Consider the following 18,838-nt stretch of genomic DNA (forward strand, 5'->3'; position numbering starts at 1 on the left):
GAAAGTCTTTAAAATACTTTTTTGTTCTTGTTTCTAGTATTCTCACTGATGTAAAGCCAAATACATATCTTATACCTTTGACTTTTAAACTTTAAATAACTTTGGGTTTTGTATCCTTTATTGTTTTTAATTTCTTAATACTGTGTAACAGTGCTTCTCAAACTTTATATATTCAATATTTTATTTGCTTTACTGTTCATTTGCATTATTTAAAGAAGTATCCTTTTTAAATGGCTTTAATTACACTCAGTTTTTTACAAGATTCCACAGGAAATAATACTCTCTTCTTCCAAATGACATGCACTTTTATTCTGTCCCATTACTGGAAATATCTCATGTTTTTGGCACTATACAACTCACCTTTGTCCCTTTTTAACAATGTAAAATCCTCCCCACCATCAAAGTGGTTCTGACTCATAGCAGCACTTCTTTGTATTTTCAAGGCTGTAAATTTTAACAGGAAATAACTGATCATCTTTTACCGAGGTGCTGCTGATGCTGGTGCAAAGATACAAAACCTTTTCATTAGCCACCCAACGCCCTAGAGCTCTTTAATATTTTATAACTAATAAGTACTTGCTAGGGAAAGATGAAGTGCAATTTATTGCCTCTGAAACCCACTGGGTGAGTTGTTTCCAGCTCAACAGTACATGACAGCACAACAACGTTACATTTTTATGGATCTTTGATATCTTGTTATTTTGTACCCTAGAGTCAGATAGCTGACCCACCGCTGAGTTTTCAGAGGCAGCTAATCACATGGAAAGAGATTTCCCATCTTTTTCCCCCACAGAGCAGCTAATGGCCTTGAACTTCAGAACTGCAGCCAAAAGGGACATGGTTTAAATCCACCAGTTGCAGTCCCCTGCCATGTGATTTACTGCCTCTGATGACTCACTGGATGGTCAGCTATGAGTCGATTCCAACTCAACAGTACTTAACACCACAACCAATAAATGTTTGGTAAATACTGTATACTGTGTAAATATCTTGGTCTTCAGCTTTCTTTTACCTGATACTTTTACGATCCATTGATAATTCTTTGTGAAATAATCCTCACATACTTTGGACATGTTGCCAGGAGGGACGGGTCCTTGGAGAGGGACATCATGCTTGGGAGGGTGGAGGGACAGCGCAGGAGGGGAAGACCCTCTATGAGATGGATTGATTTGGTAACTGGGGTAATTGGAATGGGTGTGTCAGAGGCGGTGCGGTTGGTGCAGGATAGAGCAGGGTTTAGGGCTGTTGTGCATAGGGTCGCTATGAGTCAGAAACGACTCGACGACACATAACAACAACAACAACAACATGACTGATTGTTGCCAGATGGTGATTTTAAGTTTCATCATTCCTTCTCTGATTTAACTTGATTATTTCTGCTCTTAAATCTGCTGATTTTTATTAGTGTGGACTCGGAATTCCTGTCTTACTCACTGGATTAATTTTTTGTTACTGCCATGACTGATTTGGAAGCTCAGCTGTCATACGGGACCCCCTTCAGCCTGGCTTTCAAATCCTTGTAGCATATATCACCATCTTGTTTGACTACTTCATTACTTTCTGGCACAAGAGAGTTCAGTCTCATGTTCCCTCCTTACAGCCTAGAATCTGCTAGTTCTCAAAGAACTCTGGTTACTTTTAGTAGACCGTGGTATCTAGAAGTCAAGATTTGGGCATGGTTGTATTTATTATCTTTGAGCCTAGTATCACTGTTCCCAGGTTCTCTCATTTGGTGTACAGAGCTAAAAACAATAACTATGTATATCTTATTTACTTACATAATATTTTTTTACATATTTCTATTTACCTGTTTATACATAACATTAATAGATGCATAATTTACACAATATGTATTTCTGTGAGTTTTTTTTAATTACAAGTTCCAACCCAAAACCTCCTATTGTAGTTAATTACCAGAAGTTGATTCTAGTTTTCTGTCTTTAATTCCCTTCATTTTAATTAATGAGGTACTTTGTCCCAATTATTTTCTGTATATCTACTTCTTAGATCAGACTTCTTCCTTTTCTCCCCCATATCCATCATTAAGACCTTTTCAGGGTGCCTGAGTTCCTGTTTGGCACATACTTACGCTTCTCCAACCTTTCTCTACTTCCTAGCACAAACACTTGCCTTGCTTAGCCCATGTTAGCCTTTTGACTGAATAATTCCAGGAAGATGATGGTGATATTCTGTACGTCATTCTTACTTGGCAAGTTTAAAAGAAGATTCTTCAATGGTGGAGACTCTTGAAATTATTTTTAGGCCCTCACTCACTGACATTGTGTCTTTTTACTAGGCTATATTTTGATTCTTTCTCCTGTTTTAATGCACATTATTATTTCTTAGAAAATGCTCATTTCCCTGTTTGAATTAATTAATATACTGATCAGTATAAACCAGCTGACATATTTGTGCAGTTTCCCAAGAATATAGCAGGAGGACTGTCAGGAAATTCAACACTTGCATTTTCCTATCAGTACTTGCTTAATCAGATCACCATAAGTAAGTACATGATGGAAACCACTTTGTGATTATTTCCCTGTTAAAAAGCAAGGATAAATGTTGTAGGACCTCTTAAACTTAGAAAATTTTAATAATGAAAATTTTATTATATAGTACATAATAATTATATGTTATGCTTTCTTTTATACTATTAGCTTCATTTAAAAAATAAACTTCTCAGTCAGTTATTTTAGAGTTTCCTTATTTACCAGAGTTAAGAAATACCTGAGAAATATATGAACTGTCATTCTTCATGTGTTAGAATATACATTTGCTTCTATAGTTACAGGCAGAGGAAGTAATAATTCCAGTGCAAACACCCTGAGGTAATAGCCAGGATAAAATCATTCAAGACCTTATATATGATGATGCCACCACCCTTCTGTCAGTTTGTCATTCTGTGGTGGCTTGGGTGTTATGTTTCTGTTGTTGTTGTTGCTTGGTGCCATCACGTTGACTATGACTCTCAGTGACCCTGTGAACAACCTTGCCCTGTCATGCACCATCTTCACAATCTCCAACGTGCTCAGACCCATTGTTACTGTCACTGTGTTACTCTAGCTTGTTGAGGATAAGCCTCTTTTTCTTGGACCCCCTACTATTCTCAGCATGATACCTTTTTTCTAAGAACTAGCACCTCCTGATAACATGCCCAAAGTATATGAAACAAAGTTGAGCCATCCTTCACTCTTAAGGAGCACTTCCCAAAACAGATTGATTTGTTCTTTTGTCCATACATGGTGTCTTCTGTACTCCTTCCCAGCACCACATTTGAAAGGCATCGATGATTCTTTGATCTTCTTTCATTGTCCAGTGAAGTATGGCTATGATGGTGGGTCAGACACCAGCAGTGTCCCTTTCATTGTTGTGTGTCATTGAGTTGGAACTGACTCATAGCTGACCCTCCATCAGGGTTTTCAGAACCAGTAAATTGCACAGATTTGGAGGAGATTGCTCATCTTTTCCCACAGAGCAATTTATGGATTTGAACCATGCCTTTGAATTGTGGCGTTGGCAGAGAGAATATATCCTGAACTGCCACAAGAACAAACAAATCAGGATAGAGTGTACCTTAGAGGCAAAGATGGTGGCTTCATCCTATTTACTTTGGTGGATTCTCAGAAGGAACCATTTCTTGGACAGAGATACCATTCTGGGAAAGGTAGAAGGTCAGAGTAAGACTCTCAACAAGATGGATCAACAATGACCTCCACAGTGGACCTGAGCAGGAGAGGGATCGTGATGATGGCTCAGAGTAGAGAAAGATTCACATCTGTGTGTGGTTCACAGGGTCGCTGTGAGTTGTAGTTGATTCAGTTGTTACAACAGGGTCCCCATGAGTCAGAACCAACTCAGTGACAGCTAACAGTAGGCCATAATAAGAAATTTCCATTTTATTCTGAGTAAGATGAAGCCATTTGTGGGTTTTGGTTAGAGAACTGCTAAGATCCCTCTGACTACTGTACAGAAAGTAGCTGGGTTAAAGGGTAGCAATAGAAACTGGGAGCTGAGGAAGTTAGTAATAAAATGCAGTCCAGAAAAGACAAGGTAAATGAGGCTCTCATCAGAGAGATAGAAGAGTACAGAAAAGTGCCAATAGAGATGATAGGGTTAACTAGCATTTAATGTGAAGGTTTAGAGAAAAAAGATTCAAGAATATTTCTTCGGTTTCTGGCTTGGGTAACTGGGTAGATGGTTTAGTAATGGCAAAACTTGGGCGATGATTTGCGGGGAGACAAGGGATTCTCAAAACAAATCTTCACTGTCTTTAAATAACTCTTGTATTGTTAACTGAACCTGTTGTCTCTCCTAGCTTTGTTCACTAAGCCATTTTCCATCAAGCATTTTAATTATTTTATGTCTGTTCTCATCAGATTATTGCTTACAACACAGAAGGTAAAAGTAATCCAAGCGAAGTAGTAGAATTTACTACATGCCCTGATAAACCGGGAGTTCCTGTAAAACCTTCAGTTAAAGGAAAGATACATTCACACAGTTTTAAAATAACTTGGGGTAAGATGTGATGCATATTTATACATTAATACTTTTTTAATAATTTGAACATCAGGATAATTTTTAAGATAGTAAATTTTTTAGCTTGAGTAACAACTCAAAAAAGAAAAATTGGAAAATCATTATTAAAGAATCTTTATAGAACGCTTTGTATTCACACATGCTGAGATTTTACATAAGAGGAACATAAGAAAAAAAAAGATTTCTTTAAAAGGGGAAATTTTAAAAGAGCTAAAAAAAAAAGAGGAACTGAGGACCCACTATGGGCTGCAGCATGAATGAGATTAAAAGGTTCCTAAACTTAGCTAAAGTCACCTGGCTGGTCCTGGCTCACTCCTGGGAGAGCATATTGATAAATGCGCTTAAAACACTTAATGAACACTTGCTGATATAATTTCTGGAAAAATAAAGATGAAATAAACTTGATCCTTGCAATAAAATTAGCACACTAAAAGTTTTTTAGTTGTATTTACAAAATACCCAAAGATTTGAAACATCTTTAAAGTCAGAAGATAAGCACTGGTTTTAAAAATTGTTGCTAGCAATATGGTGCAGCCATTCAAAATTGTAATAAAAAGCCATATTTATGAACATGGAAAAATAGAGGGAATTAATGGAAGTAATAGCATAAAATAATGTAATGCTGTTGTTCGTTAAGCATTACAGGTAATTCTTTTTAAATAACACTAGGTTTTTGTTGTTTATTAGGATTTTCTTTTCCCCCACTTCATATTGTGTGTATTTTATCTAATTTCACTTTTACTTCTTTGGATAGACCCACCCAAAGACAGTGGAGGGGCAGCCATCAGTAAATACGTAGTGGAGATGGCGGAAGGCCCTAGTGGTAAGATGAACTGGGTTTAAAGTTTTCATTTGATAAATTTATACCTAACTCTTCCTGCTCTTAATGTCTGTACAGTTTCTCTCTTTTCTTTCCTCTTGCTCTTTATTTTCCACCATAAAAATGTTTGTTTTACTTTGGGCTTCCCTTGTAGCCATTAGGGTTTTGCCTGTTATGACTCAGTTTCAGAAATATGTTGAATCAAATACCAAGTTTCCGTTAAAAGTTTTACTTTATTAGCTTTACATTTTCATATTATCAGATTTATACTCTATGTAAGACACATTAGCTTCTAAAATTTAACTCCGATTATATTGCCTTTTCTTAGTTATTATAGTTCATAACATCAGATGAGTGAGGGTTAGGAGATAGTAGGGCACACTCAGTCCTCCTTCTTATGGCAGCCAGGACATTGCTGAGTTCTTCTCACTTCCTTGGCACAGATGTGTGTCCCCACCCTTTTCTTGATGAACTTGAGGGCCCGCTTATCCTTGCAGGTCCTGAACAGCTCCATAGTACAGTGCTTGTAAGTCGTGCAGCCACACACCTCGCGGATCACTTCCCGCACAACCTTGGTGTGCTTGGTGAGGCGCCCACAGCAGCTGCTGGGCCTCAGCTTGCTCACGTTCTTGGTGACTCTGTGGTCCTTGTTGAAGCGTGAGGTAGTGCACGGCCATGGCTGCTGTAGTTTGACTGTCGCAGCACAGGTTAAACATAAATCCTATGCCTAATGAACCTTACTCTTGACTCATTTGACAGTCTTTATTTCGATAAAATTATCTATTTCCTGTAAAATAAATAAGAATGCCTTTTAATTAAGACTAAATTTCCTCTGATATTTGTTCTTTCTACTCTGTGTGTGTTATAATGTTATTACTGGACCATAAACACATTTAAAATGCTTAATTAAAAGCAAATTATCGATCTAAGCCAAAGCCACTCCAGAGTTATAGAGCTGTTTTACTTCCGCAAAGCCATACAAATTTGCATTGAAAGCTAGTCTCAAAAAGAAATTAGATCATTTCCAGGAAACTCAAAATAAATTTAGATTGTTTCTGACAAATTACTCAAGCACTTACTTAGTGAAGCTAGGATACCTGCTGTTTCCTTGATACCAGAATGTTAACCATTACCTCGTAGCTGATTGCACATAATTCTTTACCTTCCAGGAAACAAATGGGATATGATATACAGTGGTGCTACGAGGGAGCATCTTTGTGATCGACTGAATCCAGGCTGTTTTTATCGTTTACGAGTTTACTGCATCAGTGATGGAGGACAGAGTGCGGTAATGCCTATATAAAGATTGTGTTGGTTTGTTTGTTTGTCTTCTTAAATTGGATTATATATAGACTGGAATCACCAGTTGCTCTCTCACCCCACTCGTAGCTACAAATGCTTATAAAAGTAGTTTCTGTAACTTGTGTGGCTAATTTTATAGTGACCATAATAATCTAATATGGTACTAGCTTATTTAAGGAAAATCTCTTGTCCAGGTATTACGTAACTTTGGAAAAGCAAAACATTAGAGGAAAAAATATATAAATTTAAACATGACGTTCAATTAACCATATCTAGTAATTGTATACTAATTTTACTATTTCATAATCATCGAAGTTTCAGAACAAACCAGAAATTGCCATTTAATGTTTAAACCCAAATTCTCGTTTTTATTTCTTGCAGAAGGCTGACCATTAGTATGTTGGTGCTGGTATTGATAGGTGCTATTGAGACTGTTGTGATTCATAGCAATCAAATGTAACAGTCACCCTGGCTTTGTTCTTGAGAGGCCCCTGGGTGGATTGGAACCTTTCTGTTAGCAGCAATGCTTAACCATTATGCCACTACAATTCCTATTTTTCTATTAACCTAGTGCCATAAAGTTGATTTGGCCTCATAGTGACCCTCCATCAGGTCTTCTCCTGTAAATCATTTCAAGAGGAGACTGCCCATTTTCCTCCCGAGGAGCAGCTGGTGAATTCAAATCACTGACCCTTTAGTTAGCACATTGTTACAAGAACTCAGTTACATTATTATTACTGTTTTTAATGACCAACTCATAGCTGACCCTCCAGTGGGTTTGCAGAGGCTCTAATTTCAGCAGAAGGAGACTGCCCATTTTTCTCTTCACAGGGCAGCTAGTAGATTGAAACCATGTACCTTTGGATTGGCAGCACAACCCTTTACCCAGTAGTTCCCTGTTTTAATATTTTGTTGTTATTGTTGTTGTTGTTGTTGTTATGTGTCGTCGAGTCATTTGCAACTCATAGCAACCCTATGTACAACAGCCCTAAACCCTGCTCTGTCCTGTGCCAGTCGCACTGTCTCTGACACACTCATCCCGATTACCCCAGTCACTGAATCAATCCACCTCATAGAGGGTCTTCCCCTCCTACGCGCCCCTCCACCCTCCCAAGCATGATGTCCCTCTCCAAGGACCGGTCACTCCTTATAACATGTCCAAAGTATGTCAGACGAAATCTCAGAATCCTTGCCTCCGAGGAGCAGCCGGTTTCACCCTCTTCAAGATGAATTTGTTTTCTTAGCAGTCCATGGTACCCTCAATACTCTTCTCCAGCACCACAGCTCAAAGGCATCAATTCTCCTCCTATCCTCCCTAGTCATTGTCCAACTCTCTGATGCATAACAAGTGACCAAGGCCTGTGTCAGACTACCTTAGTCTCCAGAGAGACACCATTGCTCTTCAGTACTTTGGAGAGGTCCCTAACAGCAGACTTTCCCATCTCAATACGTCTTTTGATTTCATGGCTGTGCTGGGGCCAAGAGTGTTGACTGTGAAGCCAAGCAAACTAAAGCTGTGAACAATCTCAATCTCTTTACCATCCATCCTGATGCTGCCAATTGGTCCAGTGGTGAGAATCTTTGTCTTCTTGACATTGAACCTCAATCCATATTGGAGGCTGCAGTCCTTGACCCTCTGCAGCAAGCGCTTCAGGCCCTCTTCAGTTTCAGCAAGCAGGGTTGTGTCATCTGCATAACACAGATTGTTGATAGATCTTCCACCAATCCTGACTCCACATTCCTCCACATAAACCCCAGCCTCCCAAATAATCTGTTCAGCATAAAGATTGAAAAGGAAAGGAGACAGGCTGCATCCTTGGCGTATACCCTTTCCAATTTTGAACCATGCAGTGTTTCCTTGCTCTGTTCTGACGACTGCCTCTTGGTCCAGGTATAGGTTTCACATTAGCACGATCAAGTGTTCTGGGATTCCCATTCTTCTCAGAGTCAGCTACAGTTTGTTATGATCCACACAGTCAAACACCTTTGCATAATCAATGAAACACAGATAGACGTTCTTTTGGTATTCCCTGCTTTCAGCTAAGATCCATCTAACATTAGCTACAATATCCCTAGTATCATGACCCATTCTAAACCCAGCCTTAACTTCCGGCAGTTCTCTGCTGATGTGCTGTTCCAGTTGTTTTTGGATGATCTTCAGTAGAATCTTGCTTGCATGTGAAATCAATGATATTGTTCTATATTGTTTTATTACTAGGGACACAAAAACTGAAATAGGTTTGAAGTATGCCTTTGATTCTATATGAAACACTTTTTAATTGCCTTTTTTTTCCCCAAATGGAATTTAATGTAATGGAAGTACTTTTTAAAAATTAAATTATAAAATTCTTTTGTTGAATATATGAGTGTAGTGAAATGAGCACGAATCTTACTCTAAAATTGTAATCTAGTTACTTCATGTGTCCAATAAGAAAAATCTCTCCAGATATCCCCCCCTCCTTAAAAAGAGGCATACACGTACAAAATCTCATTCTAAGGAACTCTGGCAGCATAGTGCATAGTAAGTTGTGCTATTAACCTAAAGAACACACTTTGTTGATTCAGGTCCACCACCTGCTCCAGGGAGGAGAAATGGACTCTCTCCTCGCTGACGTGAGTTACAGCATCAAATAGCCTATTGCAGTTTCAGCTATGAGTTGGAACCATTTGATGGCAATAAATGCATGAATACCATGCTTTAGCATGCTCATATAGATAATCTTCTGAATAAAGTCATGACCAAAATTTTGCTTTGGTTTGAAGGGAATACTCAAACATTAAGACAGTATTAAGTAAGAAATATGGCACTGACTTTCTAGAATAAATGTTTTTAAGAATGTGTCCTTAAAATAAAACTGTTGTTATGTGCAATCAAGTCACATTTGGACTGCTGCCTTTAGGTTGACAGTGCAGCTCCTTACCACTAGACCACCGGAAGTCTCCAATAAAATAAAACTATTTGAAACTTTTTAAAAAAAAAAAAAAGGGCATAGACACCAATAGCAATAGCATATCCCTGAAAATCTACAAAATGTCTGAAAGGCTGTTCTGTTTGGGGATTATTTTTACGTGAAAATTGAGATATTTATTATTGTAATAATTTATTAAATAAGTTAATAGTTACCTTCAAAATATACAGTAAAGCATCCCAAAAAGACCAAAACTCCTCAAAAACAATATATTTATAGAATGTTCAAAATACTCTACCTACATGTAAGAAGAAATTTGTGCATCTGTTTTGAAAGGATCAGAAATAACGCCCCCGACATTGTGTTGGAGATTGAGGTTTTCTTTTATTTGCTTGATTCTTTATTCTGTAAAGAAGAGGGAAAAATGAAAAGCTTTACTAGTTTACTAGAAAAAGCTTTAATGGGTTTTTTCTTGTTTCTTTATAAATAATGCTAATATCCTGTGTCTTTGTCTTCTAAAATTTGAGTTTAATCACTTAATTAGATTTTTATTTTATTGAGAACATTTCCTTTTCACTTGTTCAAGTACATTTTTCAAATTACTAATACAATTTTTGTGTTCTAGGGCTTTTTCTTTAACAGAAGGAATCTGATGGTTTAATTTGGGCATTTTTGGGGTTTTTGCTTTTGTTTTGGCAGGTATCTGAATCTTTACTTGTGCAGACTCCAGCTATGCCTCCTGGCCCATGCCTCCCTCCCAGATTACAGGGAAGACCCAAAGCAAAAGAAATACAGTTACGATGGGGTAATTTCCATTTTAGTAATAAATCATAATTAAGTTACTACTTAGCATTTTCTCTTGTTAACCTGAATAAATCTTTCTGCCTTTAGGACCCCCTCAAGTTGATGGTGGATCATCTATTTCTTGTTATGGTGTGGAAATGTCTCCTGTAGAAAAAGATGAACCCCGAGAAGTTTACCAAGGGTCTGAAGTAGAATGTACAGTGAGCAACCTTCTGCCTGGAAAGACCTACAGCTTCAGACTGCGGGCAGCTAACAAAATGGGGGTAGGAAGGCCATGGTGACTGAAGTAGAGTCACACTTGGTATTTTGTTTTAACATTTATAGTTGGCACATTATTTGAGTTCAGGTTTACAGAGTAAATTGGTTTTTTACTCAACAGTTCAGACATTTGTTTCACAACATTAATTACAATTCCCACAGTGTAACAGCACTTGCTCCCTGTGTTTATTGTTCTATTCTACTTCTTCCGTAGTTCTTTTTTCACTTTTATCCCTAGGCAAATGCTGCCTTTTGATTTTGTATGGTTGACTATTCTAAGGACTGCTTGCCTTATTAGCGTCAGTGTTTACCTTATAGACATCATAGTGTCATTTGGCTGAAAGTTGAGCTGTGGGGGTAATTTCTGTTTTGGGGTTTGAAGGGTATCTGTTGTTGTTGCTGGTTTTGTTATGTGCCTTCGAGTTGCCTGCTACTCATAGTGACCCCATGTACAACAGCCCTAAACCCTGCTCTGTCCTGTGCCATTCCCATTACCTCCAACACACCAACCCCCATTACTCCAGTCACTGAATCAATCCATGTCATTGGGAGTCTTTCTCTCCTGCGCTGTTCCTCCACCTTCCCAAGCCTGACCTCCCTCTCCAAGGACTGGTTCCTCCTTGCAACATGTCCAAAGTCTGTCAGACGAAGCCTCAGAATCCTTGCCTCCAAGGAGCAACCTAGTTTTACCCTCTCCAACATGAACCTATTCGTTTTCCTAGCAGTCCATGGTATATTCAGTACTCCTCTCCAGCATCACAGCGCAAAGGCATCAATTCTCCTTTTATCCTCCCTAGTCATTGTCCAGCTCTCTGATGCATAGCAAGTGATTGCAAAAACCATGGCCTGTATCATGCGCACCTTAGTCTCCAAAGTGACACTATTGCTCTTCAGTACTTTGGAGAGGTCCCTAACAGCAGACTTTCCCATCACAATACGTCTTTAAATTTCCTGGCTGAGCTGGTGCCAAGAGTATTGACTATGGAGCCGAGCAAACTAAAGCTGTGAATAGTCTCAATCTCTTCACCATCCATCCAGATGCTGCCAATTGGACCGGTGGTAAGAATCTTTGTTTTCTTGATGTTGCACTTCAATCCATATTGAAGGCTGTAGTCCTTGACCTTCTTCAACAAGTGCTTCAGGTCCTCTTCAGTTTCACCAAGCAGAGTTGTGTTGTCTGCATAACGCAGATTGTTGATGAACCTTCCTCCAACCCTGTTGCCACATTTCTCCTCATACAGCCTCCCGTATAATCTGTTCTGCATATAGGTTGGAAAGGTATGGTGATAAGATGCATCCTTGGCATATACCCTTTCCAATTTTGAACAACACAGTGTTTCCCTGCTCTGTTCTGATGACTGCCTCCTGGTCCAGGTATAGGTTTCACATTAGCACGATCAAGTGTTCTGGATTCCCATTCCTCATAGAGTTAGCCACAGTTTGTTAGGATCTACACAGTCAAATGCCTTTGCATAATCAGTGAAACACAGACATTCCTCTGGTACTCTCTGCTTTCAGCCAAGATCCATCTAACATTAGCTACAATATCCCTAGTACCAGCCTGCACTTCTGGCAGTTTTCTCTTGATGTGCTGTTCAGTTGTTTTTGGATAATCTTCAGCAGAATCTTGCTTGCATGTGATATTAATGATATTGTTCGATAATTTCCACACTCTGTTGGATCGCCTTTCTTTGGAATGGGAAAAAATATAGATTTCTTCCAGTCACTTGCCAAGTGGTTGTTCTCCACATTTCTTGCCACAACTTGGTGAGCACATCCAGGGCAGCATCTGTTAGCTGAATTAGGTATACCATCTATTCCTGGGGCCTTATTTTTTGCCAATTCCTTCAATGCAGCTTGAACTTCTTCCTTCATCATCATAAGGGCCATCATCTCTGGGACCGCACTGGTCTTTTATCAAATCAGTAAATGTGGTATTTGAGTTCGTATTTTTCTCAGGAGGCTCCAAACTGGAGACCCCCACTCTATGAAGGACCTCCTCTGGTGATCCCTATTAGTGCAGTTAGGAGTGGTAGTCAGGTACTGGGCTCACAGTTCTGGAGGCTAGGGTTCACATTGGCCCTCGGTCTGATTATTTCCTTGTGTTTTTGATAGTCTAGCCTTCACTCTTCTTGATTGTGATGGGAAGAGACCTGTAGTTCCATCTTTTAGTTTGAGGACTAAGATGTGCCTGATTGAGGCCATGGTCTTTTCAGTCTCAGCTATGCTGAGTGCAGGACAGTGACCAAGGATGACGGAAGAAGAATCGATGCCTTTGAGTTTTGGTGCTGGAGAAGAATATTGAGTATCACATGGACTGCCAACAAAACAAAAGATACGTCTTGGAGAGGGTATAGCCAGAGTATTGTTTGGAGACAAAGTTGATAAAGCTTCATCCCACATACTTTGGGCATGTAGCTAGGAGAGGCTATTGCAGAGAGATATCATGTTGGAAAAGTGGAGGGACCTGCATTAGAGAGGAAAAGCCTTAACCAGGTGAATTGACGCAGTGGGCCCAGGTGTGACAGTTGGTGAGAATGGCACAGGATTAGGCAGAGTTCAGATACGTTGTTCTTAGGGTCATCATGAAGCATTTGAATCCACAGCACTTAATAAGAGAAGCTATTCTGCTTGGAAAAGTAGAGATGGATTGACAAAGTGACTACAGCAGTGGCATGAACAGAAATTGCAAGGCTAGCTCAGGATAGGACAAGGGTTTGATCTCTTGTCCATAGGGTTGCTGTAAAAGAGGGTTGTCCCAAAGACACCTAGCAACAACAAAAGCTATTCCAGAATTTAAGGTAACATTTGTACATGTTATTCTCTATGCCTTTTTGGAGTCCACGTATTTCCTCTGACTTACTTCATCCACCTCATCCCTCATCTTCAGTGCCCTGCCCTAATAAAAACAAGTTTATGAAGGAATAAGGGGCAGGAGAAGAAAGTACAGTGGATAAGACACTCACAATTCCCCACACTTTTATATGATCAGCTGGTCGTCTTACATTAAATAAATGCTTATAGAATTTTATCATGACTAATGAATGAGTCTTTAAGCACAGGGATGATGTAGTTAATTAATAGGAAATATTTAAATATTGAATGCTCTGTAGTCAGTGGGTATTTAAGGATAAGTGTTTAAACCCTAGTTATGTATACTTTTCTTCTAGTTTGGACCATTTTCAGAAAAATGTGATATCACCACAGCCCCTGGTCCTCCAGATCAGTGTAAGCCCCCTCAAGTGACATGCAGATCTGCTACATGTGCACAAGTGAATTGGGAGGTACTGTTGTTTTCATTGATACATAATGTACTTTTTTAAAGCAGTTAAGACTATTTCATAAAAAAAAGAATAAAAAAGACTCATTGTTTGCTCCCAGAATATCCAGAGAGTAAATCCTAATTCATTTCACATGGTAAAGAGTGAGTTCTGTTTTCCTCTTTTAAACATTTGTGTGAAGTATATTTGTATTTCAGGTAGTTAAACTTAGTAATGGTGTGCTTTGTGTTTCATCAAAGCTTTCTCTCAGCATTGAAACTTTCAACCACTGATGCCTTTAATGTTCAGAGGAAACATTCATAAGATGATGTTTGTGCTCTGGCATATTTTGTATGGTAATAATCAGCAATAATATCTTCCGTTCCTTTTGAGATTAATAAAGAGTACCCTTGCATAGTTTATCATTTTATACTGCTTAATAAAATCATTTTAAGTATCTTTAACTTAAAATACTTTTTCTAAAGTGATTGTTAGTCATATTCCTACTTTTGATTTGAAACAGAATTACACTTTTTTACTTGTCTTAAATTCAAATGATTCAAACTAAAATTAAATAGTTTTATTATGCTTAAATGTTTTAAAGGAATTGAATGGTCCAGTTTTGGATGTGCTCAGATAAGGAACAATTTTGCCTAACAGCCAGTAGTAACCATTATCAAGACTTAATACTTTTGTCTTTTTAATTTAAAGGTCCCATTGAGTAATGGAACTGATGTCACTGAATATCGACTGGAGTGGGGAGGAGTTGAAGGAACTATGCAAATATGTTACTGTGGACCAGGCCTCAGTTATGAATTAAAAGGACTGTCACCAGCAACCACCTATTACTGCAGGGTCCAGGTTAGTGATGAGTGCTTTGTCAGGCATTCCACCAACAGGGCTGCGTTTCACTCATATTTTCATGGCTGTGTCTCTGCTAATTTGTAGGCTCTGAGTGTTGTCGGTGCAGGCCCTTTCAGTGAGGTCGTAGCTTGTGCAACTCCACCGTCAGTTCCTGCCATTGTGACTTGTCTTCAAGGAATAAGTGATGATGATGATGATGATGATGATGATGATATAGAAAATTCCCACTACTCACCTTCTACATGCCTTGCAATAAGCTGGGAGAAGCCTTGTGACCATGGTTCAGAAATCCTTGCCTATAGCATAGACTTTGGAGATAAACAGCCTTTGACAGTGGGGAAGGTTACAAGCTATATTATAAACAATTTGCAGCCAGATACCACCTACAGGTACACTCTGAAACCTACACATTAAATTTTGCCTAGAGCAGAAATACATTTTTATATATAATCATAAACCAAACTTTTCTCCTTTTTATTTTAATGTGATACTTAGAATACGAATTCAAGCCTTGAATAGCCTTGGAGCTGGCCCTTTCAGCCACATGATAAAATTAAAAACCAAGCCCCTCCCTCCCGATCCACCGCGTCTGGAATGTGTTGCCTTTAGTCACCAGAACCTTAAACTGAAGTGGGGAGAAGGAACCCCAAAGACCTTGTCTACAGATTCTGTTCAGTACCACCTTCAGATGGAGGATAAGAACGGAAGGTAGGATTCTTAAAATTCCTTCTTTATATAGTTTCTTGGGTCTCTGGGGTATAAATGTTTTAAAGTTGTGGATATAAATAAAAAGCATTTTAAAAAATATTTTAAGTTCTAAGAAATAGGTAAGCAGTTCACAGATCGGAAGCCATCATGTAAACTTCCTAGTATAACTTACAAGTACGATGCCAAGAGAAAAAACAAGTAGGTGCTTCTGATTTGGCTCTCTTCTCTAACCCATTCACTCTTTATGCCAATAATTTTGACTATAAAGTAACCTTTCTGTATCCTGTGAAAGGCAAGTTACTGGTTAGTGATTGACTAGCTGAAACTAGCTGAAAGGCTCTCTGATCGCAGGCAGGGATGTCATCTCAGTCTTGTCTTTACCCCAGCCACAGAACCTGCACACCAACAGATGCAGTCCAAGTGCTCAAGGTCAGACTCAGCTATCTTCTGATGCCTGCTCAGACCCCTTGCTGCTCCCTCTGTCATTCATATTCTGTGAAAGGAAACTCGATGCTACCACATTTTACATTTGCATATACATGTACTATTTCCTAAAACCATGCTATGTCCATATGCTACCCGAAATATCTGTAATATTCATATTCAAATGTCAATGTAAGATTCTTTAATCATAGTCTACTCCATAAAAATAATGCTATATACCCTCCTCAACTGTTACTTTCCTACTTCAATTTATTATAAACAGTTTGCATATCTAATGGATTCAGAATACTGATAATAGTTTATCCCAAAGTTTACTTTTTTGTTGCAGGTTTGCATCTAGCCAAATAGTCTAAAATAGAATATTAATGGCAGTGTATTGGGCCAATTGGCAGCATCAAGATGGATAGCAAAGAGATTGAGATTCTTTACAGCTTTAGTTTGCTTGGCTCTATAGTCAACACTCTTGGCCCCAGCAGAGCCACGAAATCAAAAGACGTATTGCGATGGGAAAGTCTGCTATTAGGGACCTCTCCAAAGCACTGAAGAGCAGTGCTGTCACTCTGGAGACTAAGGTGCCCCTGATACAGGCCATGGTTTTTGCAATCACTTGCTGTGCATCAGAGAGCTGAACAATGACTAGGGACGATAGGAGGAGAATTAATGCCTTTGAGTTGTGGTGCTGGAGAAGAATACTGAAGATACCGTGGGCTGCTAAGAAAGCAAACAGGTTCACCCTAGAGAGATTAAACCAGGCTGCTCCTTGGAGGCAAGGATTCTGAAGCTTCGTCTGACATATTTTGGACATGTTGCAAGGAGGGACCAATCCTTGGAGACGGTTGTCATACTTGGGAGGGTTGAGGGACAGCATAGGAGAGGAAGACCCTCTGTGAAATGGATTGATTCAGTGACTGGAGTAATGGGGGTAGGTGTGTCTGAGACTGTGAGATTGACACAGGACAGAGCAGGGTTTAGGGCTGTTGTGCATAGGATCACTATGAGTCGCAGGCAGCTCGACGGCACATAACAAGAGCAACAGATGTATTTACAGATTTCAAATATGATACACTGGATGACCAGTAAGAATTTACCTCAAAATAAATTGTATTAATTTATGTCCTGGAATCTATACTGCTATGAATGGTAGGATTTATTCTTGGCAGAATTTTATGTGTTCCTAGTGAATCTAAAAGCAGGTTTTCTGCCTGCTGCAGCTTTTGGTGTAACCACTGATTTATTTCAGAATTGTGCCACTATTGCTATTTTAATGCTTTAACTACTTCTCAGCCTCTTCACAGCTGAGAAGGTTTACTGGAAACAAGTCTAATTTGTATTTCCTTGGAAAACAAATGAAGATACTATGACATAGAGATTTCTTTTGAATTCTATTTTCTATTTTAGGACTCCAAACTTAATATTGAGCTACTGGAGAATTGTTTGTTAGAATGGCTTGTGGACCTTGGCTTTAAAGAAATCTAATATCTTTGATTACTTTCTTCTCTTTTGATTTCATTCACAGCTATCTGAATACAACTTAATCTTTTCCAGACCACAGGATTTGTCATCATCCACCTTTTTCTAGTAGTGTTTTAATACTGTGTTTTCTTATCATTAACGATATAGAGATATCTTTAATTAAACCTATCATTAAAGATGTGTGTGTAGAGATATATATCTTTCAGGGATTAAAAATACAAAATTTACACAGTTACTACTCCTTGGAAATAATGTTACTTCTGGTCATTAAATATTTCTTCATTTTTTTAAACTTACCTACAATTTTTCGTCTGTTTGAGCTCTGAGGCATTAATTTTTTCATTCCCTAATTTTGACCCCAAAAAAGCCAATCAGAAGTACTAGGAAACAGTCAAATTATGGATGACCTATTAGAAGAAATATCTACTACTTCAGTCAAATAGTTAAAATTTAATCATTTACTGGAAATTCTGTTATAGTGCCATATAAATCTCTTGAAAACATTAAGTCAGTTGCAGTCATGACTGGAAATTCAGAATTTCTTTCCAATAAAGGCAATGAAAACAGTCATATAGCTCAGGTTCATCTTGTGATTCTCACATTATATGGATATAACTTAAACTAGAAATTCTTCATAGTAAGTGTGAGGTCTGAATACCTATACACACATACATGGCACATGGAAACCACATAAATGAAACAAAACTGCCAGAAGCCTAGGAAGGAGCCGTTCCATGGTTGATCATGAAATTGAGCAGCAAATTTTCAAGAAGGCAAATGAAATTGAAGAATTTTCTGTTTCATTGTCTGCCAACTATACATCTTTAGTAGTTGTAGAAATATTGTCCATAAGGTGGTCTAATTATTTAATAAAGATTTATTTCCATTTTAGGTTTATATCCTTGTACAGAGGACCATGTCATACATACAAAGTACAAAGACTCAATGAGTCAACATCCTATAAATTCTGTATTCAAGCTTGTAATGAAGCTGGGGTAGGTCCCCTCTCCCAAGAATATATTTTTACTACTCCAAAATCTGTCCCAGCTGCCTTGAAAGGTAATTGAATATATCCTCAAGTTACTCTTTTTATTAGTTAATTTTAAATGCTTTTTATCAGTCATTGAGTTTATTATTATTGGCTCTGTATCCAGTATGTATGCAGCAATTCTCTTTAAAAATTACATAGACATCTCTGTAGATGTTCATTGAAACGAAAAATTAATAAATTAAAATATTTTTAAAAAAATTACATAGACAGAGTGGGGAGGGGGGTTTGGAGTGGGATGGGGGGATTGTATACCAATTTAGGAATTTCTCTTTTTTTCTTTTCAGAGACAGTGAATGAATGTAAATCCAAAATATCTGTAAATATTCATTAAAATTTAAAAAAAATTACATAGGCAAACTCACCTATTGAGAGTTTCACAGAATAAATATAAGCTCTTTTATCTGAGACA

At 38.2% G+C, this 18,838-nt stretch overlaps 1 protein-coding gene across 3 annotated transcripts in view; it reads left to right on the forward strand.

The window, feature by feature from the left end:
• Positions 1–18,838, forward strand: part of FNDC3A (fibronectin type III domain containing 3A) — a 198,360-nt gene that overhangs the window by 165,643 nt on the left and 13,879 nt on the right. For all 3 annotated transcript variants that reach the window (XM_006879501.1, XM_006879500.1, XM_006879502.1), the window contains 10 exons: positions 4,377–4,515; positions 5,291–5,359; positions 6,526–6,644; positions 10,267–10,372; positions 10,459–10,634; positions 13,800–13,913; positions 14,601–14,750; positions 14,838–15,142; positions 15,249–15,461; positions 18,271–18,437. In XM_006879501.1, the coding sequence (XP_006879563.1) occupies positions 4,377–4,515; positions 5,291–5,359; positions 6,526–6,644; positions 10,267–10,372; positions 10,459–10,634; positions 13,800–13,913; positions 14,601–14,750; positions 14,838–15,142; positions 15,249–15,461; positions 18,271–18,437 (1,558 nt within the window). The remainder of the gene's footprint in view (positions 1–4,376; positions 4,516–5,290; positions 5,360–6,525; positions 6,645–10,266; positions 10,373–10,458; positions 10,635–13,799; positions 13,914–14,600; positions 14,751–14,837; positions 15,143–15,248; positions 15,462–18,270; positions 18,438–18,838) is intronic.

Source organism: Elephantulus edwardii, unplaced genomic scaffold (assembly GCF_000299155.1).
Source record: "Elephantulus edwardii isolate Elephantulus edwardi_28Jun2011 unplaced genomic scaffold, EleEdw1.0 scaffold00004, whole genome shotgun sequence".
Lineage (NCBI taxonomy): Eukaryota > Metazoa > Chordata > Mammalia > Macroscelidea > Macroscelididae > Elephantulus > Elephantulus edwardii.